This window comes from Phragmites australis, chromosome 11, assembly GCF_958298935.1.
Source record: "Phragmites australis chromosome 11, lpPhrAust1.1, whole genome shotgun sequence".
NCBI lineage: Eukaryota > Viridiplantae > Streptophyta > Magnoliopsida > Poales > Poaceae > Phragmites > Phragmites australis.
In genome coordinates this window covers 33,016,382-33,040,642 of record NC_084931.1, presented here as the reverse complement: position 1 = coordinate 33,040,642, position 24,261 = coordinate 33,016,382, and the positions used below count along the sequence as shown (strand labels likewise).

The 24,261-nt window shown below is 42.6% G+C and overlaps 3 protein-coding genes across 4 annotated transcripts; 2 read left to right on the top strand and 1 right to left on the bottom strand.

Moving 5' to 3' along the window:
* Positions 1–6,206: 6,206 nt before the first annotated feature.
* LOC133884890 (uncharacterized) lies at positions 6,207–12,630 on the top strand. 2 transcript variants are annotated; one of them, XM_062324480.1, is made up of 20 exons: positions 6,207–6,604; positions 7,988–8,067; positions 8,361–8,447; positions 8,983–9,033; positions 9,141–9,258; positions 9,355–9,462; positions 9,597–9,661; positions 9,759–9,842; positions 9,952–10,002; positions 10,092–10,154; positions 10,238–10,284; positions 10,375–10,453; positions 10,562–10,624; positions 10,802–10,891; positions 10,977–11,015; positions 11,090–11,317; positions 11,413–11,501; positions 11,611–11,740; positions 11,815–11,908; positions 12,021–12,630. In XM_062324480.1, exons 1-20 carry the CDS (start codon positions 6,487–6,489, stop codon positions 12,221–12,223), a joined length of 1,887 nt encoding a protein of 628 aa, XP_062180464.1. In that variant the 5' UTR covers positions 6,207–6,486; the 3' UTR covers positions 12,224–12,630. The 2 variants fall into 2 exon arrangements, with proteins under 2 accessions (XP_062180464.1, XP_062180465.1); XM_062324481.1 differs by having other exon boundaries at positions 6,208–6,604; positions 9,406–9,462.
* A 935-nt stretch (positions 12,631–13,565) lies between these two features.
* LOC133884889 (isocitrate dehydrogenase [NADP]) lies at positions 13,566–17,368 on the bottom strand. The gene is made up of 15 exons (XM_062324479.1): positions 17,207–17,368; positions 16,888–16,931; positions 16,658–16,767; positions 16,094–16,131; positions 15,927–16,004; positions 15,796–15,849; positions 15,615–15,716; positions 15,363–15,448; positions 15,160–15,263; positions 14,986–15,054; positions 14,781–14,896; positions 14,626–14,660; positions 14,282–14,424; positions 13,969–14,094; positions 13,566–13,878 (listed from the first exon to the last, which is right to left on the bottom strand). Exons 1-15 carry the CDS (start codon positions 17,253–17,255, stop codon positions 13,785–13,787), a joined length of 1,248 nt encoding a protein of 415 aa, XP_062180463.1. The 5' UTR covers positions 17,256–17,368; the 3' UTR covers positions 13,566–13,784.
* Positions 17,369–20,545: 3,177 nt separating this feature from the next.
* LOC133884888 (uncharacterized) lies at positions 20,546–24,008 on the top strand. Its single transcript, XM_062324478.1, has 4 exons — positions 20,546–20,824; positions 22,116–22,473; positions 23,032–23,159; positions 23,380–24,008. Exons 1-4 carry the CDS (start codon positions 20,759–20,761, stop codon positions 23,812–23,814), a joined length of 987 nt encoding a protein of 328 aa, XP_062180462.1. The 5' UTR covers positions 20,546–20,758; the 3' UTR covers positions 23,815–24,008.
* Positions 24,009–24,261: the final 253 nt, after the last annotated feature.

The window sequence follows — 24,261 nt, the reverse complement described above, 5'->3', positions numbered from 1 at the left end:
CGAGGTTCTCTCGATCGACAGCGAAGCCTAATGACACTATTAGTCGGCAATCCGTAGGATCGTTCGCAGCCGGGGCAGCGCTGCGCGACAGCTGAGCGTATGAACAGCACACGGTTCTCTGAATTCAGAAAAGATTATTAGTACACGGTTCACGGAGGTCAGAAATGGCTATGCCTTCTCTTTTAGAATCAGATTCCGGACTTAGCGCAAGCCTAAAGAGTGCGCCCTGATGATCTGATTCGAAGGCAATTACTACTAGGTCAGCAGGGGAATAACCACCAGCTTTTGCGCTTAATTGTTAACATTCGATCGATCAAAGTGAGATCATCGTGTGACGGTAACTAGAGGGGAATCTAGTATTTCTTGTTAATGCTCGTCAACCAGAATAAGACTCTTGACATTGGGCTTTAAGTAGGGCTGACGGAACAGATTCTGCGCAAAAATTAGGTCTCCCAAAGTCAGAAACGGAAGCTTCATATGCTAAATCTGAACGGTTGCCAAGTGATGCTAAACCAACAAGTATGCACCGTACTTTGCTTTTTAAGACCACGGTTCAAGTTTCACTAATGATACAATAGATGACTTTTTCTATTTCCAAGCATTTCCTCGGCCATCCAATCCCAAATAGCACTAGAGAATATCCGGAAATATTCCTGGTGTATTACAGTTATTGTACACCTAAGGTGTTTCATCCTCTCTAATCTTGACGTGTGTCCTAAAGGGCCCCGCATCAAGCCTTCCTTCGGAGCTATCGGCGAACTCCCTCCGATCATCTTCAGGTCGAGTTCTTGTTAATCTGTAGGCTCCTCAGGCTAACTTTCGCTCTCTTGTCAAAGGCTCTTGCGATGCCTTCCTTCTTTCTTAGGTCTTTGTTGTAGTCTTTGTTCTTCGGCTTATGAGGAACGATGATGTCCTAAGAGGTGAGAGTGAATTAGGACACTTAAAGATCTAAACCAAAATGACTCTAAAAACTTCACAAGATAAATCTATCTTAATTTTTATCTAAATATGCTCTAAGTTTATCTATTGTATCTACTCTACCGCTCAAGAGGATTACAACCTACTCTAGCAAGATAAATTGCAAGAATGTAAGTACGGAAACATAAATAAGGTAGAGAGACAAACTCAGCACAATAGATTTTTATCTCGTGGTATCGATTGCATGAATGTCACCTCAGTCTACGTTAGAGCTCCACTAAAGATATGCTCCCGGTCAGCACCCAATCATGACTCTTGAACCACCAAGGCAAAGTCTCAAATTGGATGAGTCAACAAGCCACTAAGACAAGGTCTCACCACTAACTCTCTTTTGGTCATTTGCCATCGTGATCAATTCGGAGCTTGAGCCACCAAGACAAGAGTCTCTGCGTCCCTGTACATGTGTCTTGCCACCGCTCTACATCAAATCGGAGGGTCAACAAGCTTGAGCCACCAAGGCACCGATGTACATCTCGGTATAAGCTTAGATCACTCATTGAACCACTCTCTAGGTAACAATCACATATCAACACTCTTGCTAGGCCTATAAACACTAATCACCCACTAATCTTATGCTTAATTATCTTGAATGATCACTTTAAGAACTTTGGTGGCTTGGGTATCTTCTCAAGTGTATATGAGTTTCTCTAGACTCCAACATCATACCACGTCTTCAAATGATTGAGTGGAGTGGTATTTATAGCCTCAAACCCATTAACTAGTCATTTTTCCAACAGCTCAGAAAAATTGTTAACACCAGATGATCCGGTGAGAACAGTACTACTAACACTGGATCATCCGATAAATACAACCTCAAAAATGAGCCGTTGGAACTCAACTCAATGCCTCTGTGAACACCGGACACTCCGATGTACCTTCAAATCTATCACCTATCACCGGACCTTCCAGTGAGTTATCTTGAACCATCCGAGTCTTTGCAACCTCTCTATGTAAAATGCTCTGATGCATTCATTCTCAGAGCACCGGACCTTCTAGTGGGTTGTTATTCATTCTTCAATACTTGCAGTCGCCTCTGCAAGAAATGCTCCTGTGCTATAATTTGGTGTGCACAAACCAAGCACTAGACCATCAGGTGGGTTGATCTTCAATCTTCTGTACTTGCATTATTCTCTGCATAAAATAATCTGGTGTTACCTAGTGTAGATCACCGGACTATCCGGTGAGGTCCTCAGCCTTCACCCTATTTGTCAAAAATACTCCGGTGAGTTCAACACACAGAGCATTGGACCATCCGGTGAGAACAATTCTCCTATGACTTCTCCAATTCAGTCAATCTTTTTTTCACTTGTGGTGACATCTTTATGTATTGCATCCACGAGACCTACTAACATATATTCTTGACAAAAATATTAGTCTCAATGATTATGTTGTTATTAATCACTAAAATCACAATCATGACCTAATATGGCCATTTTTGCTACGCGGTCCTTGCCTCTAGGCTTCGTCCTTTAGACTCCGCTGCCACTTGCGCCCTTCGATCCCCGTGCCTGGGCTTCCACCTTTTGACTTCACTTCCGTTGTTCGTCCTTAGGTCTAACCCCTTGTAGAACTTAAAGGGAAAATATTTTTCTTAACATTAACCTTGCTACTTTGCATTAAAATTGGCTGTTATGGTCAAAGTCAACGAACAAGGACCAACGTAATACTATTCCCCCAACACCCTTAAAAAGAGAGAAATATCCATATTAAAGTGAGTTCAAAACAATACACAAAAGGAGTGACACATCATATTCTTTCCGAGTCGCCGGATTCCAATTTAATGAAAATAAGTCATGGTGAAAAGTGCAAGTAATAACTAAGCTTCCTCGATGTTTGTTATCTACCTCAAAATTTGAGTACGCTGTTAGCATCTCTCAAAATTTTATGTTTTTTTATGAACTAGTAGCTACCTAAAACTTGGATGCTAAAACACAGGCGTTCGATTTTGAATTTTTTTAGGCGATGATGATAAACCATTGGATGAGCATCTAACGGCTCACAATCATCAAACCTCTCGATGCCCCTACCCCCGCCTCCCGCCCGCCTCCAACCGTCTTTGACGGTGTCCGCCTTCTCCGCCAGGTCAGCCTGCTCCTGTTGATCTTTCTCTAAACCTGTCGCCCGCCGAGAAGTGTCACGTCCCATTTCCTTAATCATGTCATGAAGCATAATCATGTCATTTATGCATCATTAGAATTATGTTTAATTATTAAGCTTTGTTGATTGTTTGTTATTTTAATCAGTGTCTGATATTTGCTATGCATTTTTGAAAATACCTGATGTTAGAATTTCTCTTTTAGGATATTAGAAAGGAGAGAGAAAAAATATAATTTCTGTAGAATTAAATACTTCTCTCTCTTGCGAGTGGGACCCACCTTGGCTGGCCCCACACCTCACCCTCTCTCTCACTCGGCTGCAAGGCAGCAGCCCCACCCCTCTCTCCCCACTCACTCTCTCTCACTCCCTCACTCCAACTGGACAACAAGGGGTAGCAAGAGCTGTTGCTCTCCCTCTCTCTCAAACTCTCATTCTCCCTCATATCTCCCATTCAAACACAAGGAATTAAGGTATGCATGTTATACCACCATAGTCCTGACCTCCTTAGCTCTCTATCTGCCCAACAATCTCTTGCATGCATGAGATTTTGGGTGATTCCCAAATCATTTTCGTCACTGTTATCGTTGTTCTGACATTTTCAGCAGTGTGGTCTTCTCTTCTACGAGCTTTCCTTTCGATTTCTTCCACACTCGAAGGTCTCTGGCTACAACAAAAATCTTGGGTGAGTTCTCCTAGGTTTCTTTGGTGGGAATGCATGATTTTAGGATGGATAGATTCGAGTTAGGAGTTGTGATATCGAAATAGTGAAGCGCATGTTCGTTTTTGGAGGTTTTTGAGCTTTTAGGAGTGGTTTGAGGTGGAGTTAGTGAATCGGGCTGCTAGAGTGAGTGTAGTAGGTCTAGAACTAAGGTATTAGTACCAGTGCATGCTTAGGTGTGTTAGTTTTTAACATGCGAATCAAATCAACCCAAAACTTTGCTTCGCGAAGTGTTCTTTGGAACAACCCAGATGTTCTGAGAAGTTCCAGTTGAACATTTTCAGATCTACTCGAGTTTTAGTGTTGATTAGTGAATATGTTGGGTTTAGAATCCTTACTTTGGTCCTAATACATGTTTAGGTGGGATGGGTTGTCACATGCACGCGAAATCGACCAAGGAAAATCGTCGTGTAGCTCTAGTCTGTCAGAACTCGGACTGTCTGGATACATCTGGAGGTTCCAGGTAATTCATTTTAAAATTAATAGAGCACCTCGCTCGGAGTAAAACTCAGACAATCCGACCAAACCCAAAGGGTCTGGCCTAGCCCGGATGTTTTGAATTATTTTGAGTTAAGAATTAACCGAGAACCCAAACCGAAGGTCGGCCCGGAGGTTTCGTCCCAACCCGGAGGGTCCGAACTCGGAGATTCTGGATGGAACCCGGATACTCCGGATGACTATCAGTTTTCCAGTGAAGTTTAGTTTGCAAATTGCCTTGTTCCTTTGTATGTCTTGTACTCTTGGCTTGATGTTATGATACATCCACTGTTGTTATGCATCATGTAGCACATCTCATTGCATCTCTTTCATGTTCATCATTGCACGTATTTTTCTTTAGTGAACGAAGGATCGGAGGGTAATGCGGGTGTGATCGAGGGTGATCCGAATTTCATTGCTGTGAATTGTGATCAAGCTGAGCAAGGTAAGCATGTTGCACCTATTACTTTGGATTATATGTTCTAAGCTAGTAAGGATGAGACGAGGTTTGAGCGAGCAATAGAGATGGCTCGAGAAGGGAGTCTCGAATGCTTTAGGCTCGCTTGAATGGTTTAAGGAACAGCCATTATGGTAGTTGGTTTGGGCACTTTCCGTACTTACGATATGTCGATGTAATGGTAAGATAAGTCAAATATCTTTCGTGGTTGTGACATTTTAGCTTGGTTTCCTATGATGTCGTGAGCATACTAGGCTTGTAGAGGTAACATCGTAAATGTGTTGTGGACGTAACAGGTTTATAGGGGTATCTAGTTTGCTCGAGGAGTAATTCTAGCTACCTCCACACCTTTAGGCGTAACTAGGGTACTCCAAGAGTAGCCCTAGTGGATCTCTGCACATATAGGTGTATGTTCAAACGGTCGAGGTTTAATTAGAAAAGGTTGACACGGTACCCCTTGTGTACACTTTAGAGGGTGACATAAGCCGAATGGTCTTCATGTCGTGTAGGTAAAGACCTATATACATTTATTTTGAAGTCGGACTATTTACAAGTGTCCATTATGGATTAAGTCTTGCGAGTATCTTCGTACTCACGTGCTTTATTTGCTTTTCAAGTAAGAAAGATTTAGTTTTTGGTTATTTTATGCCTACTGATGTTGGCGACGGGCAGGAGTAGTGTCATTCTACTCGTGTGTTGTTATTTTGGAGTGGCACATTAGAGCAAACGGCGCTACTTATCTTTTGTCGTCATGTAACTTATCCCGCTGCGTAACTACTTTAATAAATATTCGGGTTATGTATTTTGTTATAAAATTTAATTTAGTTAAAGACGTGTAACTTAATTTAATTACTCGCTCTTTATATGTCTTATTATGATGTGTTTGTTGTAAAGTCGTGTGATCCGATTTTAGAAGTAAACATATGCCGAGACAACCATAATAGTATTCTAGTTAATCATTATTAGTGTGATTATGAAAAATAATCGTTATAATGATTAACTCAAGTACTATTTAAACAATTCATCTTAAGAAATCTTCACTGTCAATCCTAAAACACTAACCCACTGGATCACGCCTCTAAATTTTATACATTGAAATTTAGAAGACCTGAACTTATAATAGTCAAAATTTCATTCACCGACTTAATTTGATATTCCACCTCACCTAGCCCACCAAGATTCGAGAATCACATTGTATTTAGCGAAACACCGGGGGCGTCTTCCCCTCCATGCTCCCATTTTTTTATTTGATATCCACGGCCATTTGTTGTACTACTTTTGAAAAGTTTTCAGCTGGTGCGTACCAACAAAATTAGGATCACCATATGCACAAAGGAAGACTACCTAACTTCAACATCAACCTGAGGGTTTTTGTAAGATAAAAAAACCTGCAAAATGAAATGTGGTCCTTCTTCTTCCTCCATAGTCCTTACATTTGACTGAATAAACTATGCCATTTGTACGTGCAACATCTAAATTCATGCCATTTGTAAATTGTAAGATGAGAGAGAGAGAGGGACAAGGTGGGTTTTGCCTTCCTTTGCAAGGGCCAACGCCTATTTAACCGCTCCCCCTTCTCACTCCCAAATCCCAACCTCCCTTCGACCAACCAAAAAAAACTCCCACCTCTTCTCCCACCTTCGTTTCGGCACCAGCAATCTGCTCGATCTCCCTCCCTCTCCACCCAAGGCAAGAGGCGCAACCGAGAAAGCAGCAACCGCACGAGCCACTCCGGTGACTCCAGTTGGCCAGCTTCACCATGAAGTACGTGCTGGTGACCGGCGGCGTGGTGAGCGGGCTGGGCAAGGGCGTGACGGCCAGCAGCATCGGCGTCGTGCTCAAGGCGTGCGGCCTCCGCGTCACCTCCATCAAGATCGGTAAGCCCGCCGCCGCCGCCCGTTTCTCCCCGCGCTCCGTTCTGTTCGTTTCTCCTGGTCAAATTGAAAGCAAAAAAAAAAGTAACGTCTGTTTCTCCTCGTAATGGCGGCCACGTGATCGCACAGGACACGAACACCAGGCTTTAACCGTACAAAAGCCATTCCATCTTTTTTTCAGTCTCAATGCGTACGTGTGTCATTTTCCGTTTGGTTGAATTTAAACAATAGCTACCTCTCATTTTTCTTCTCTCGACAAATTGGTGTCACGTTTCAAAGAGGAAAATTTGATGATACCTTAGTTGAACAGTCAGAAACTAGTATGTAACAAAATTTAATATTAGGTAAAAGAGATAAAGGATAAACTTTGTTATAAATTAGTAATGGGGCCTGATTTGGATTTGTGATGGTCTCTTGGGTTGATAAGGCTCTAATCTTTCTGCTTGACGGCCCCAAAATTAAAATCTGTATCCTATTTCAACTGTGTCATGTCGCTTGTTTCTGTGTTCGTATTCCATGGTGTACTACAAAGCTATCCTTTTTTTCTCTCTCGATGGCCGGCAATTAGCTAGCAAAGTCGCCGTTCCCTCTAGCAAGCTTTAGTTTAAAAATTAACATATTCTTTTGAATCGCAATTACTCGTCGCTGCTTTGGTGAAGTGGGCATCCGATACTGTGTCAGTGTCACTGTCTTGGTTCCTTTGGTTCCTTGAAGCACATGAACTTCTCAGGTGTACGTGCTATTTTATATTGGGGCAGTAATACTGGTCAAATTTGTCTTCTCGTGCTCTGAATTTTTTTGTCTTGACTGGGAGGCCAAGTTCTGTGCACCTTTCTTGCCTCTAGATTTTTAGCGGACTATTTTTTACCTAGTCTTGTCACGTACTTATTTAACAATTTTCTCTGTTACACGTATCCTGCATTAGGCCGACTCTAGCAGATAATTTAAAATTTTATCTTTTATAATATTAATATATCACTTTTAATACTATTATAGTATATCTTATTTTTTCATCTATAATAGATACTTTATTTTATATCTTTTATTATTTCATTTCTTTCTTCGAATTCATAATCATCGTCTAAGAACAATGATAGATATAAGAGAGAATAGACAAATATGGGGTAGCTGCATCACCGTATCAGTGCTGCTGTATCATTATAGCAGTGGATATGGTGGCTGCTGAAGACGTTTGAGGACGACACAATGGTAGAGATTGGTATTTGCGGTAGCCGCCGGAGTCGACCTCAGGGAAGGAGTAACTTGTTTTTTTTTTTTTGGTTTTTTGCTACATGTATGTTGAGTTAGTGAAAACTTCTGATTTCTTTTTTCTGTTGGGTGATGATAGCAGAACTCTTCTGATCTTCTTTTTTTGTCACTGCTCAGATCCATACCTCAACACCGATGCAGGAACCATGTCTCCATTCGAGCACGGCGAAGTGTTTGTCTTGGACGATGGTGGCGAGGTACCACACTGCATACAGTAGATTTCTACATACTTTCTCGTACACTGTACACCAGGTCACCACCCAATCGTACATGCTATCAATTTTTAGTACAAAATGCACGCCAGCACCTTCTCGACACTGTATCGTGTTCTCCTCTTTGTTTTACCTGGACTATCACGGAATGATACTATGCTACTAGCACTTCATACACTTGTCCATCCATCTCGTCTTATACATTTTCTTTAGCAGATAAAACTGCAAGTTTTCCTTCCTCTGCTAATTGGACTTTATCCTTTTTCTTTTTGTCAAAGGTGGACTTGGACCTTGGAAACTATGAACGGTTTCTCGACATCAAGTTGACTCGTGACAACAACATTACCACGGGAAAGATCTACCAGGTGATGGGAATAAACAGTCTCTGTCAAAGTGCACACAAGACTTTCAACAAACTTGCTGCTAGTATCTAGTTAAAAGTTGTGGTCTAAACTTTATACTGACATTTACAAATTGGGAATATTCTGTGATTTTTCTTTTACAACACGGTTGGTTTGGGTGCTTCTTTACCAGAATTTTCCATGGAACCCACAAATCTTTTGCCGTGTCGCTCTATTCATCCTAAGATATGCTACAGTTCAATTACACACTTGAACTATCATCTGGGCCTTAGTAGGGCACTCCTGTCTGAAGCAATTGGTTGAGAGAGCATATATCTCGTTGAGACTGATAATGAAAACCTGAGACTAGAAATGCCAAGTGTAGCTGTTTGTTATTACTTTATGGTCGACAGGATTTAGGACCCCTGGAGAATATGCTTCTATACCTTGTATGAGATATCCTGCGTTCATGCTAATTGGAAAAGGTTTTTTATAGAATACTGATTAGTTTTACTAGTAGTATAGCCATTAATAACTTCTCTACTAATGCTCACTGCAGGCTGTTATTAACAAGGAACGTAGAGGAGATTACCTGGGGAAAACTGTTCAGGTGAGGATTGGTAATCAGAATAGAGGTTTCCACGTTTTCATGTTGTCATGGGAAAGTTACCGTTGTTTATGATGAGTTTACAAATCAGAATTAATTCTCTTTATCAGGTTGTGCCACACATAACAGATGAAATACAAGAATGGATTGAACGTGTGGCGATGAATCCAGTTGATGGCACTGAAGAGCCAGCTGATGTTTGTGTGATAGAACTTGGTGGCACTATAGGTAAAATCAACATAATGAAATATTGCAGTAAATTGCATAGTAAAATATATTATTTTGTTCAATTGTTCCTATAGTTGCGTACGTATGCCGGTGCAGGAGACAAAATCTTTTCGCCGCATAACACAATAGTGGCATTAATTGATGCAGGGGACATTGAATCAATGCCTTTCATTGAAGCATTAGGTCAATTTTCATACCGCGTAGGTGAGAAAACTGTGAATCCCCTAAAAAAATTACAGTTTTTACTTATGTTTTCAATTAAGGATGCAGCTTCTATCTTTATTTTGCTAGTAACTTCGACCTCCTACTGATGCAATCTTGTGAAATTCGTATGTCAGGGCCAGGAAACTTTTGCTTGGTTCATGTTAGCCTTGTACCAGTTTTAAATGTAGTTGGTGAACAGGTAAATCCTACTGATTTGGAGGCATTGTGATATTTCTAGTTTTAAAGATATTATTACTGTCAAGAAATATACTGACATTATTTTCTGTCGTATCTAGAAAACAAAGCCTACCCAACATAGTGTCCGTGGACTAAGAGGACTCGGACTAATACCTGACATTTTGGCATGTCGCAGTACTCAGGTATCATGCAGCACTTGTCTCTGCATTTTCGTTCCTTCGGAGTTCCCTGGTCTGAATTCTTAAATGCTGATGGTGGAGGTTTACATAGTTTGCTCTGTACTTTTTACAGCCACTTGAACAACATGTGAAAGAGAAACTCGCACAATTTTGCCATGTCCCGGTAACAGTATTGCTTGCTAGTGGAAGACTACTCAAAATTTGACTTTTGCATCGTGCAACAACAATACTGATGTTGATTTTATTTGGCAGATTCCGAACATTATTAATCTCCATGATGTTACAAACATTTGGCACATCCCATTGTTGCTCAGGGTATGTCGCACAAAGTTTGTCGTATGCATGATTGCCAAATTGTCATTGTGCTTACTTAACCATAACGCCGGTACTTTTTATAGGATCAGAGGGCCCATGAAGCTATTCTGAAAGTTTTAAACCTTCAGTGGTATGTCTTTTTTTGAGAAAGTATGATAAGCTCATCCAGTTTGTTTAATTTATAGGAATACTTACATGTATTCTTGCTTCTTAAATGTAGTGTGGGAAAAGTTCCTCAAGAACCCAAGTTGGCTGAATGGACTGAAAGAGCCAGCAAGTTTGAGAAATTGAAAACTCCGGTTGGGTTCTTGATCATTTGGCCTGTTACTTTTAATAATGCATGTTCTCCCTTAGCCATAGTAGTTAACAGATCAGCGCTTAATGTTATTGTGCCAAAATGTTTTCAGGTTAGGATTGCCATGGTTGGAAAATACACCGGTTTATCAGATTCCTACCTCTCTGTTTTAAAGGTGATCTTTATGATCTACTTGACTTGTAGTTGTGCATCACTTGACTTCTTTTCATGTGCGACTTGATATTCTTCCCAGCTTGTTGATTTTAGTGAAATAATGGAGCCTATCTTAGAGAAGGCAGCTATGCTTCTGAACAATATCTGTGGGGCTTATCTAGTTGAGTACTTCTTTCAGGCTCTTTTGCATGCGTCGGTTTTTTTAGACAGAAAACTTGTGGTCGACTGGGTTCCTTCATGCGATCTTGAGGATTCTGCAGCCGAAGAGGTCAGTATTATTGATGGCTGCCTTTTCAGTTCCGCTTTCCATGTTAGAGAATTTACTGGTAATTTGGGTATTGTTGCATTTGCAGACTCCTGACGCCTATGAAAAAGCGTGGGATTCACTTAAGGTAAGCACAGAGTACATTCTCAATTCATGCTGCATTACCACCGTACAGTAATCTGAAAGAGTTTTCGACCTCAGAGTGCAGATGGTGTGCTAGTTCCTGGAGGTTTCGGAGATAGAGGGGTCCAAGGGAAAATTCTGGCTGCAAAATATGCGCGGGAGAACAATGTTCCATATCTCGGCATTTGTCTGGGCATGCAAATTGCAGTGATTGAGTATGCCCGTTCTGTCATGAAATTGCATGGTGCTAATAGCACTGAGTTTGATCCAGACACAAAAACACCATGCGTTATCTTCATGCCAGAGGTTATTATTTTATTATAGCTGCTAGTGTATTTATGTATTTCTCTATGAAAATTAGCTTGTACTATAGTTTCAACCATGCTACTGCTGTTCTGCAGGGATCCAAAACCCATATGGGTGCAACAATGCGCCTTGGATCAAGGAGGACCTTTTTCCAGGTCAATAATAGCTGCAAATCTGCTAAGTTGTAAGAAGCACTTCCGACATCTTCCACCATTGTTTCTACAACAATTTTAAATCTGATCCCTCTTTTGCACCATTTTATGGAATACTTAATCCTTCTGAAATCTGGACAGGTATGGCAATGCTAGCTATGTTGACGAAAGGCACCGCCACCGATACGAGGTGAATCCTAATATGATCCCAGAGTTTGAGAAGGCAGGGCTCTCTTTCGTTGGCAGGGACGAAAGCGGGAGACGCATGGAGGTGCGGTCACAAATATTTTCATGAAGAACTCACTGCTCAATGTTATCCATGGTCCAACGTATTACTATTTGCAGATTATTGAGCTACCAACTCATAGGTTTTTCGTCGGCGCACAATTTCACCCTGAATTTAACTCAAGGCCTGGCAAGCCATCTCCACTTTTCTTAGGCAAGACATCCTAAAAACTCCACTTGATTTTGCTTGACATGCTGTTTCTTTCCTCTTGTAAAGATATACAAGCACTTGAATAATTAAAAAATAAATCATGTATGTTCGACAGGATTAATAGCAGCGTCATCAGGCCAGCTAGATCACCTGCTCCAATGCCCTTGCGGCATTGTCAATCAAACAGACAGATGGGCCTCCAGCAACGGAGCCACGAAGCTAAAACCGTACCCGAACGGGCACGTCAAGAAGCCTCTGAACGGCCTGGTAAACGGGCGCTATGCGAACGGCAACGGGTATTCGCACCTCGCAGCATAATGCTGCAAGATGCAGTGTGCTGTTTGAGATTTGCAAATCTATCCTTTTTCTCTTTCTTTTTTCTTTTTCTTTTTCTTTTTGCGTGCATTCGTCAACCTGCCCGACTAAGAGGAAGAAGAGAAGGGCTGTTTGCCGCCGTTTCCGATGTTTTAACGAGGAAGCATTTGGCATAAGCTGTCGCATTAAGAAGCAAATCAGTAGCTTAGCTAGGGTTTGATTAGTAATTCGATGAGCTGTTTCTTTTTGTTTGCCTGTATGAATTAATCATGAGAGTAAAGGGACTGGGGGTGTGCAGCTAGCTGTAGTGGAGCCTGCCATCTCGCCTGATTGTACATTGTAAACGAACTCATGCTCTCCATGGACTCAATGAATGAATGGATGAGCATACAAGTTCATATTTGGACCAACGAGCTGATTGTTCAGACCTGAATTTGCTGCTGGGAATGCCCAGTTCATATTGCTTGTCTTCGCGGCGCGAGTCGTTGCTCTTCCCGAGAGTTTTAACCAGCTCAGGCCTCAGAGTCGACCAACTGACCCCACTGATCAGGATCAGCCCGGCCGCCGCCGTGCGTTGTGATGGCGGCCTCCCCTAGACGGCGCCCGGGCTCAACGCTCGGAGGGGTACACTCTCAGGGCGTTTTTGGATTGCTGCATCAGCTGGTGCATGCATCCGCCGATCCTTGCATCCACGTATACTATGAAGCAGATGGACGTTTGGATCGCTGCGTGCCCGGGTAACGTTTGCATCTGCCGGTGCAGTTGCACGAGCGGAAGCAGGATCGAAGCAACGCGGGAATCGGCCGTATGTCTCATCCTGGCTCGCCTGATGCAGTACTGTGGAGCTAGACCCACTCGTCAGCGACAACGAGTTTCCTTATGCGACCTCAGATTCAGTCTATCAAACACAAACTCAAATTCAACTTGCATCCACTTATCCAACCAAACAATCACTCTTCTTTTCTTAATTACAGCTCCCTTCCTGCTTCCCCTATCCAGAATATACGATGCAGCTATACAAGACGCCACGCAAGCAACCAAACACACCCTCAGACCGCCGCCGCCGGCCGACAGACCGGTGTTGTGCCTTACCAGCGACCGCCGCCGCCGCCGCCGAGGCGTGGGATCTGCCCGAGCGCAGGCATAGTTGGCTGTCGCGCGAGCATCAGCGCACGGAGCGTTGTTCCATCACGGCTGACGGGCTCTCTGCCGTGATGGAACGGCATTCTGCCGGACAGCTGCTGGTACGGTCGTGTTTTTGGCGTGTCTGGCCGCGTGATTAGTGATGCAATACTCAGCACGAAATTGGGTACTGATGAAGCAACAATAAGAAACCATTCCCAACTGGCACAAGTTCTTTATCCTTTATTGAGATATCAGGTATTCAGGTATACCAGTTGCAGAAAAGCGGAATCTAGTACAACCTCTCAGTGGCAATGATCTGCCACGGTGCTGCAGATACAGCGTTCTGTTCGGCATGGTGGCAGCAGGAAAGAAAATGGTGGCATAATCAAAATGACACAATCATCGGGCAGGGAAGCATATCAGAACTTCAGCAAGGATTTCATAAGTTTGAGCTGGCTGCCAGTCTTGATCTGAGCTCATCAGCAACAGCATCGATGAACTCTTCGGTGTTCAGGTAATGACTTCTCGTGATGCTGCAAGAGACGTCAGTCAGTACAAAAATTCTAAATTGTAGACAAGATGCATTTGAGTGAGGCGGCAAGACAGCCAATGCAATAACGTACTTTGAAGATCCGTGGACAAGAAGGGCAAGGTCCTTGGTCATCTTCCCAGATTCAACAGCTCCAATGCAGGCAGCCTCAAGCTTCTGAGTGAAATCAAGTAGTCTAGCATTGTCATCTAGCTTTGCCCTACATCACACACCAAAGGGGAAGGCTACAGCGACAGTTGAAAGGTGGGAAATATGAAGACCTGAATAATGAATATTTAACAGCAGAAGTATTTCGCAGCATCACTAGAAGGAAATGCTGCCACTTGCCAACCAAGCAAACAAAACATCCACATAACGTAGAGAACTGAAGAAATTAACAGTTGTACCTGTGTGCAAGTCCTCTTGTCCACGCAAAGATTGAGGCAATGCTGTTGGTGCTGGTTTCACCTCCTTTCTGGTGAACACGGTAATGACGGGTAACGGTACCATGGGCAGCTTCAGCTTCGATAGTCTTTCCATCAGGGCATACCTGGGACATGGTTACATGAACCAATTAGCATCACTGTGATTTACAAAAGTTGCAATGTTCTTCTCAAACCACAAATGCGTGCTTAATCAAGCAGCATCCAGGTAAAATGGACTCATTTTGTTCATATTTGACCAAATCAGAAACAGCATTGCTGATGAGACATTTATCATGATTAAGTAGTGAAACAAATTTAGCAAGTACCAGTACTGAAGTCATCAAACCCAATGATCCAAAACCTGCAATTCAAAAAAATCCTAGAGTTAATACAGCACCTGTTAACCAAGAGCAAGCAAGTAGCAAACATTACTCATAACTTGAGTACAGATTGTAAAAGCTGGCATCAGGCAGATTATAACCTTGAGCCAAGAAATCACTTTGCACATCTCCATCGTAATTCTTGCAAGCCCATACATACCCTCCTTCACTCTTAAGCGCGTACGCTACCATGTCATCAATGAGGCGGTGCTCATACCTAACAGGGACCAAGACCAAAATATACACTGATGAGAAAAAAGGCCACTCAAGACCATGTTAATCGAAGAAAGGAAGTTGGAAATGTACCATATCCCAGCAGCCTCATACTTGGATCTCCACTCAGCTTCATAGACCTCCTGGAAAATATCCTTGAACCTGTAAATAAAACAGAGTACACCAAATAAAACATGTTGCACCAAGGAAAAGGTACCATCAGAAAGAACTGAAAATAATCTGAAAACAGGTTAGCAACACCCATACCTTCCATCATATTTCTTCAGAATTGTGTTCTTGGTGCTAAGGTACAATGGCCATTTCTTCTCATAAGCAGTGGCCATAGAAGCCTCAGCAAAGGCATGGATCGACTACATATTTGAATGAATACTAAGATGATAAATCATAAAAGGTAGACATTATATATGCCAGGTAATGAAAATATGGAATCGTAAGTAAAAAAGATATACCTCATCAGTGTTGTACATGGATATGGCAACACCTCCGGCACCAGTGAAGTTGAACACCTCCAGCTCAACTTGCTCTTCTTTTCCCTCTATCAGTACCCAAAGACAATGAACAAAGGAGAAGAGGTCAACTTCTTCACATGAAATGCTCAACAGAATACAAAAAAAAGTGACATAGGAGTTGCAATTGCAATTAGAAACTTTAACTGGGAAAGCATTTCACTGGTTTTTTAACATTAGGTAATGTAGACATACCAAAAACTAATTTAAGCTTGCCAGGTCCCTTGATAACTGCATCAGTTGCCCGGTACTGATCACCGAATGCGTGCCTTCCAATGCAAATGGGCTTCGTCCAACCTGAATTTGGCAACAGTTTGGTTAAGCAGGACAAAATTACATAAAAGATCTGCAATTTTTTTCCGTCTTCCTTCAATACCTGGAACAAGCCGTGGGATATTTTTGCAGATTATTGGCTCTCTAAACACAGTGCCTAAAGGTAGTCAGCCAGGAACAGAAGTGTCAGTGTCGAGAAGTCTGGAGCAGATTACACCTACAGTAGCAGCTTACCATTAAGAATGTTCCTTATTGTGCCATTTGGGCTCTTCCACATGGCCTTCAAGTTGAACTCCTTAACCCTTGCTTCATCTGCCATGGTTGTGGTGGAATGGTAAGTAAATCAGAAAGGTCCGAAAACCATTTTCAGCAAATGTTAGCTGCACAAAAAGCAAATGTACCAGGTGTGATTGTTGCACACTTGATAGCCACATTGTACCTACACAGAATTGGAGGAGCATAATCAATAGTAGAGCAAGGTGTGCAATGCAGTGAACTGTCGAACACCCGCAACAGCACGCCTAAGCAAACAACTGGAGTAACAACCAACAAATAACTGACTGAGTAACAGTAAAACACAACATTTTCTCAATTAAATTCCTACTGCTTAAATGAATAATGGAAAAGGTTTAACCGAAATACATATTCCACCATACACAACTGACTACTTAGACAATACAACCGAACTTAAGCATCTGGGGCGGATATTACTTTCCACTGCTAAATAAGTAATGGAAAAGCTTTAATCAAATATATATATTCCACCATACTCCATACACAACTAACTATTTAGATCCATGCGACAAAAAAAAGAGCATTGGGAGTGAATATTGTGAATTTGTATCAAACAGTAACACCAAGTTCCCATTCTTCACCCAAGTAATAGTTTTTTTTAGATAAAGGGATTTTTTCATAAAGCAAATGAAAATACCCAAGTAATAGTAATAGTAACATGGAGTTCTTACTTGAGTGTGGCCTCCGCAGCCTCCACCGTGACTTTGTCGTCAGTGGTATCACGGTGTGGGAGTCCAAGGTCAAAGTACTTGATGTCCAAGTCGACGAACGGAAGCACAAGCTGCAAGCAAGTAGCATCCATAACAACCAGTGTAAGCAAAATGTATTGTCTAAGGACAACAGGACGGAGAGGTCAGATCAAATGACAAAACAAAGACAGAGTCAAACATGTAGCGATTACCTTGTCCTTGATCGATTTCCAGAACACCCGGGTCATCTCATCACCTGCGCACGGAAAAATTCGGCACCAGACGTGAGTGCCATGTCGCGAAAGCACACAACTTCAACGATTGCGCGAATCAAATCCTGAGCACTAAGTAAGCGCAGCATATCTGATCAAAGGTGGATAGGATCCACATCCACTGGATCTAAGAGATCTCTGTGACGCTTCGACTGAAGACAGCTCAAAACAAGACGCGGACCGATCTGAAGAGAGGACGCGACAGAACGCAACGGAGAACAGCAGATCTGTGGTGGGAGAGGAGAGGGGTCCGACTGACCGTCCATCTCGACGACGGGGTTGGCGACCTTGATCTTGTTGAACGCCATGGCCGGCCTGGCTCACCTCGGAGATCGGAAGAGAGCGGGCGGCTGGATTGGATTGGTGTCCTGGAGAGGAAGATGACGGAGGGGGATCAATGGGGCAGTGGAGGGTTTTAAATGGAACCTTACGGTCGGGCCCACATTTCATACGCGTAGATATTTTTTCCAGTAGGTGGAGGCGCCGCTGCGTCACCAACTTTGGCATCTGATCATTGACCCTGTCGGTTTCTGCTTGTCAGCAGTTTATATTTTTCAGAAAAACTGATAAACTGAAATAAATATCAAACTTATGTCACCAACTATGAGAATATGATAATTGTTGAATTAAGGATTAAATTCGGATACCGTGGGCACATAGGATGCGCCAATTTTGACAAGACATGTTGGGACGCTGAACCAAATGTGCCCATATATTAAAATACACAGCACACTCACACAATAATAAGTGTGCAACTATCACACATCTATAAATAAAATTGCTAAAAACACTTATGAGTGCGTAAATTATGGTCACTGGGATTTGAATCTAGTATGCCGAACGGTATACTCACACCTCTATCACGCACTCAGAGGTGGTTCCAGGCGATCATGAACTTGCAGAAGGAGAATATACATTCATGAATACTAGGACTCTGCTTATGTTTGTCACGCTTTACTTTGTAACCCGGTAACCCCAGCTTAGAGGATGTGCACAGTTATGATAAAAAGGCAGCGTCACGGTTGAACTCGGGTTTAAAAAAGTTGTATGATCCGATATCTAGTCGCCAACCACAGCCACAGGTTAGTTGCAACCACTTATAGCTAGCAAGTAGCATGATCTTAACTCATCTACTGCTTGCAATATCAAGCTGCGTGTATGATATAGATCTTCGCCTAATACTATATTTTAGACATTTGCTTTTTAGAAAAGTGAATAAAAGAGGGCAGCAGCCGGCAGGCACCATGTCACCTCACCTACCGTTGGCTCAACTACTCCGGTGCGCGATAGCCGGCAGACGGCCGGCCGGCGGGCGGCGGCCTCGCATGGAAAAGAATGCCGTCACGGTGTGAAGCCCATACTGAAACGAGCCTGATGGCCTCGCACCGGGCCTAGAAAATCCCTCCGGTTTCGTGTCGCGCAGTGGTCCCGGGCCGCTGCAACGCAACGCAGCGCCTCCCGGGTTGCTTCCGGCGGCTCAATGCAAGCCCGTACAACGCTCTGCCGTCTCGGCTCTTTTGGGCCCTGGTGATGGACCAGAATCCCGATCGCTTCATTGGATCATGGATTAACACAGCGGAAACCGATTTTCGTGACAGTTAGGGTCTATTTGTTTTTATATGATTCTAATTATCTAGATTTTAATTTTTATAATTTAGAATATAGGTCGCTAGAGTCTGAATTATATAATCTAAAATAAATAATACTAGATTATTAGAATCTCAACCACCGTACTCGGAGCCGATCTAGATCTTCAGCGAGCTAGTTGAACGAGGTGATGGAGCCACAACGGTTGAGCCGCACACTTAGCTCCGGCTGCAACAGCGTCACTGAAGATGCGTTGCACCTCATGTTCGGCTACGTCGACGACCCACGTGACCGAGAGGCAACTTCGCTGGTGTGTCATCATGGGCATCGCATGACCATCAAGGCAGTCCGCCTGCGCCACATGACCATCGTCCGCGTGCGCGGTTGCATGCTGCAAGAGCTCAAGCTCGACAATTGCTGTGACTTCTCCACCGATGCAGGAGGCGACCGTCGCGTGGTCGATCTCGCCTAGAGCGCGTCATGGAGGGACTAGAGGCACCAGAAGTAAACCTACACGTGCGGGGAGGAGGTGAGACTGGAGAGGTAGAGGCGAAAGAGCGACAACGATAGGGACTTGTCGCGGGCGCAAGCGCAGAAGGAGAGCGCCTCCGTGCAAACTGACGGGGAGGTGGCAGCGGTCGTCAAGGAGTCGAATGCGAGCAAGATGACCTACTCGAGACTGTCCATGGCAGTGCAAGAATCTTGGGAGGCGGATGGGCGGAGATGGGAAAGAGAGAGGAAACAAGCTCGGGGGAGAGGAGAAACAAGTGAAATGTTATGTTTTAATGGTAATGGTGAATAAATGTGTATCATAATCTATAAAACAGAAACAACATTTCTCTGAATTATAGATTATGGCATAATCATGCCTTAGATTATAGATTCTGGGTCGTAGAATCAGATCGTTTATTTTCGATTCTAATTTTAAAAGTTAGAATCCATAATTATAATAAAAACAAACAAACCCTTAAATAACCATTAGAATTAATTTTCGGGATAGTTGAGTCAGAGAGTTAAATGGATATCGGTGGTAATATTTAGGGGCAGAATCTTGCACGTCCTGAGCGCGTTGTCGCCACCACTTGCCCAACCACCAGTGCGTGATTTAGAAATTGTTATAACATACATGCACTTTACTAGTGAGTAATGAAGTCTCAGTATTCCTATAAAGAAAAACTAGCTGTGGCATAGTCATCTCCAAAACCTCATCTAAAAAAGCATCTACAAATAAAGAAAAATCAGTTGTCGCATCATAGAGCAGAGTTAAGCAAAGTTTCGCAGAGTTAATATTAGCTGCCTCTTTAAGTTCCTTAAAATTAAAAAAAAATAGTTCTGTATCGTTAAGTTTAGTAGTTTACCAATCAATTCAAGAGCAGGGTTTTTTTTTAACAAAAGATCAAGAGCAGAAAATGCAATGAATCTTCCTTTGGTATGTGAAGCGTAGGCTCAGTACTCGACGTGACACGTCGATGGCCAAAAAGTCAATGAACATCTGCTGCAATGGTTCTCTGCCCACACGGTGATCCACATCTTGATCCGAGCGCCAGCAGCGACAAATGAGCATGTTTGGACCTCTTGCTCAGCGTGCTTGGTTTTACTGGGCAAAGATACATGTTTGATATAAGTAGCATTAAAAGCTTGTTTTGTTATGTAACTTTATTTCATCACTATTCATATAGTAACACCTTAAGAATCACTATAAAACGTGTTTGGTTTAGTGCTAAGCTCAATCAAACTAAAATTTAGCTCAATGTCAAGTTAGTGCAGTGCCAAATTTTAAACAATAAAATAGCGTTTGGTTTAAAATCAAATGAAAATTTGGCTGACTAAATTTTTTTGATCATCTATTTTCCTAATCTGAGTTGTGCTTAGAAACATAATAAAAATATTTGGCCGGCCCAATTTTAGCCTCCGCCGCCGGCCAAATTTTACTTGACTTAAAATTTTTTGGCCGGCCCAATTTTAGCCTCCGGCCGCCCCCGTTTCCCCGTTTCCTTTTACCCGCATGCGCCGGTTTTTTTTCCCTTTCCCCTGGCTCGAGCCTTCCCTCCCACGACCACGAGGCGCCGTCCTCAGGTCTCCCTCCGTTCCTCCCTTCTTGCTCGTCAAACCCACCACCAAACAGGGGCACGCTCCCCTCCAGATCTCCGGCCGCCGGCGCGCGCGACCCGGTTCGGTTGGACTTGGCCGGCGCCGCGCGCGCCCGTAGCTGTCTTTCGCGGTGATGCGGTGGTGGGGCGGTGCGCTGCTCCTCCTGGTTGTCTCCTTCTTCGTGGTTGCAACAGCTAAGGTGAGCCGAAATTTACTGCTGTTCGAGGGATGGTATACGAGTACGTAAGCTAGCTTCGTTGTGTGTTAGTCGTTGGAGCTTCCTTTCTGTTAATTCCATTGCTCTCTGCATGGTTTGGGTGGGAGGTTCTTCCTTGGAAGAGGGGGAGTGTTCGCCAGATCATGAGCTGTGCTACTGCTGCTGCGATCTGGCAACGACCTTCGCTGGAGTTGGCTTAATTGTTAGTGCTAATTTTTTGGCAGACCCGCTGCTTGTTCGGGTTTGGATGGCTTTGATGCCGTATATTCAGGGCGAGTATGATTTGGTATTAAGGCGCCCGATTAGCTGATAAAAATATAACACCTTTGACTTTGCGTTTGCTTCAGCGCGCGGTAGATAAGATTGGCGTGCAAAATTTTGGTGTCCAGATCAATTGGTTGCTGCTTGTGCTTTGAATCATCTGGAATGAAGTTGATTATTCTGGTCGTAATTTTGCAAGTTCGAACATCTAGTGTGGTTATGCTCAAACAGACATTGCTAGTCGTGGGAGTTCTGATATATCTGGAAAAGCATACGTATGCCACAAGTATGTAAAATGCACAAGCTGCCACCTATTTTTATATTTCGGGCGATCTATTTTGTGGGTGATTACGCTCTGGTGGAGAACCACTATTCTTTTTTTCTGTTGTGGTGAGGGGAGAACCGTTGCTGTTAATTACTCCCTTCGATTGCAAATGTATGTCGTTTTAGACTTGTGCACAAGGATTAAGAAAATAGATCAAATGATCTTGTTGCTCTTTATTTATTCTGCATTGAAAAAGATAACTCATTCATTTGTGAGGCTGTGAGAGTGGTAGCATTTATTAAACAAGGGAAAGACGGGAAAAAAAAAGAAAAAAGTGCATAGAAGTTCGAGAATGACTTATATTCAAAGAATAGTTGAGGAGGCTAAAACGACCTACATTTGCAACCAGAGTAAGTATGACACTTCGAGATAGCTTAGCTAAGGACCCGTAACACTTAAGCTCTTCCTGTGTACGCACTCATGCACACGTCATCTTAACATCTCAACTAAGAGATGCATTTTATTTTTAAAAATCAAGTTGATCTAGGTTCTTACCCCTTATGCTTGGGCCAGAGTGGTAATTTTTCCATTGTTAACTTTGGGGATTGTCAGTCCAATGCTGAAACACCTGTTATGCAAATTCAGTTTCAGAAAAGTAAAGTACAACGCATCAAAAGTCCATGCGACTAGCTGATTCTGCAATGTTTTTTGGTTTTCTTTGTGATAAATCTTTCCTTTTAAATTCAGGATAGTGCTGATACCCTACCAGCTGAAAAAAATGGTGATAGCTCTAACGCACATTTAGGTGCCGGGGAATTAGGACATCCTGACGTGACAAATCCTAATAAAAATCATGTGGTACGTGTGGAAGGAGCATTCGGGAATGATACAAATGAGAACAACAAGAAGGATAACTCAACTGAAGGAAGCAGCATCAGAAGAGATGAGCCAATAAACCAGTCAACGGACGAAGATGATAACGCAAAAAAATCTTCACAAGTAAGAGACTTCTTGCAAGATCCACTTATCATGGAGTGCGATCCATCTCATAGATGTATCATTGAAAAGAAGAAATTCATCGCCTGCTTAAAAGTTCCTGGAGAAGGTGATTTTTTCAGCTGTTCAGTCTTTTGGTACTGTATACTTGTCTCTATCAGCCTTCTAATCGTATAGTCAAAGCTTCTTATTCTTTTAAGGTCTGTTTGCTATTGTGCTATCGCAGCTAAACTAATGGCATTTTCTTCCGGCATTAAAATGGCGTTCATGGAATATATTTGAATGTCAACACCATTTTTGGCATCCCCTAATTTTTGTACTTGCATCTATCCAAGAACTCATATGGAAGATCCTGGGATAAATGTTTCAAAGGGACATCAAATTTAAAGGCCAAATACATATATTTCAACAGATTTGGCTTTGTTCAGTTTGTAGCTAAAATTAGCATCGAAGCGATGATTTAGCCAACTATAGTTTGCTGACAACATGTAGCCAAAGTTATGTCTGCCTAAAGAATTTAAGCAATTGATCCTCAGTGACACCTGTTACCTTTATTCACTATATGTGTTCCGAAGCTTCTCAGTTTTGCATTTTGGTATAGTTGTGTTGTTTCTTTCGAATTCGGTGCATACTTTGCACACAAGTAACTTGTTAGTGTTGGAACCAGATTCGTTAGCTCTATCACTTCTGATGGACAACAAAGGCACGAATCCAATTGATGTTAGCATCGCTGCTCCAGATTATGTCACTTTAGCTGAAGATGCTGTCCATGTTGAAGCAAACGATCACAATGAGGTATGAATGAGTAATTTATCTTTAAAGATAATTATTGATGGGATATGCACTAGTTTATGCATTTTTTCAAAAGCTTGTTATCATTGTTTCTCTGGGTTGGGAGAATGTTTAGTAAACTATTGTTGCGGTTATCAACTCTTACGTGAAACTGAATCTTTGACATTTGGTTGCAGTGTACTGAGTGTTTACCTTTATTCATTTGTTATCATTATTATTTTAGACACAGGTGAGCTTTTCTATCAGTGAGGCAGCAAACAACACGGAGATAGTTCTCAAGGTTGCAGGAGAAACCTGTACTATTAACATTCACAGTGCAATCACAAGGGAGACAGGTCAAGTTATGCGAATGCGGCTTACCTCAACGTACACGCTGGTGCCTGTCTTTGTTCTCTTTGCAGTGGTGGGAGTGTGCATCAAACTTTGGAGGACGCGTAAGCAAGATGGCAACCCTACATATCAGAAGCTCGACACGGCAGAGCTACCGGTTTCGATCGGAGGCAAGAAAGAACCCGATCAATCTGATAAATGGGACGACAACTGGGGAGATGACTGGGACGATGTGGAGGCACCGTTGACACCATCCAAACCTATGCCCAACCCATCGTCCAAAGGTCTGGCTCCAAGGAGATCGACCAAAGATGGCTGGAAAGATTAGTTGGCAAAATGAACCCCACTAAAGTAGCATTGAGCAAATATTTCCAATGCCTATACCTAGAGGAAATTTTTGTGAGTTGTATTCTGGTTAGATTACTTGAGAAGACTATCAGAGGGTGTAATACACTGATACCTCGCAGAGAATTTTTGAAGCCCTTTGTGCTATTTAAAGTTACAGGTGATGCAATTTTTTCAGGTGTACTTGTCTTCCTGTCTGAGGCCCTTTTGTATTTGCAGAAATTTCATGGGATTTATTCTGTTATCTGTGAACGCTTTGTAAATCCTTGTGAAATTTCTGTGTTTACATTATCTAAAAAACAGAGGGTGGATTCGGCAATCTGGGCCATACCGTATGGGCTGGGCCTCCAAGCATAGATGGGCTCTGGGCGGCCTTGTCGACTTCGAGAATATCTCAAAAGTCCAGACCCTTCGTTGTAACTTGTCGTTT

Coding starts and splice junctions, on each gene's coding strand:
- LOC133884890 (XM_062324480.1), top strand. CDS start 6,487: ATGAAGTACGTGCTGGTGACCGGCGGCGTGGTGAGCGGGCTGGGCAAG. Junction 11,502..11,610: donor AGCTGCAAATCTGCTAAGTT/GTAAGAAGCACT, acceptor AAATCTGGACAG/GTATGGCAATGCTAGCTATG. Junction 11,909..12,020: donor GCCATCTCCACTTTTCTTAG/GCAAGACATCCT, acceptor TATGTTCGACAG/GATTAATAGCAGCGTCATCA.
- LOC133884889 (XM_062324479.1), bottom strand. CDS start 17,255: ATGGCGTTCAACAAGATCAAGGTCGCCAACCCCGTCGTCGAGATGGAC. Junction 16,132..16,657: donor GCTGCGGAGGCCACACTCAA/GTAAGAACTCCA, acceptor AATTCTGTGTAG/GTACAATGTGGCTATCAAGT. Junction 15,264..15,362: donor CCATGTACAACACTGATGAG/GTATATCTTTTT, acceptor TCAAATATGTAG/TCGATCCATGCCTTTGCTGA.
- LOC133884888 (XM_062324478.1), top strand. CDS start 20,759: ATGCGGTGGTGGGGCGGTGCGCTGCTCCTCCTGGTTGTCTCCTTCTTC. Junction 20,825..22,115: donor TCGTGGTTGCAACAGCTAAG/GTGAGCCGAAAT, acceptor TTTTAAATTCAG/GATAGTGCTGATACCCTACC. Junction 23,160..23,379: donor AAGCAAACGATCACAATGAG/GTATGAATGAGT, acceptor TTATTATTTTAG/ACACAGGTGAGCTTTTCTAT.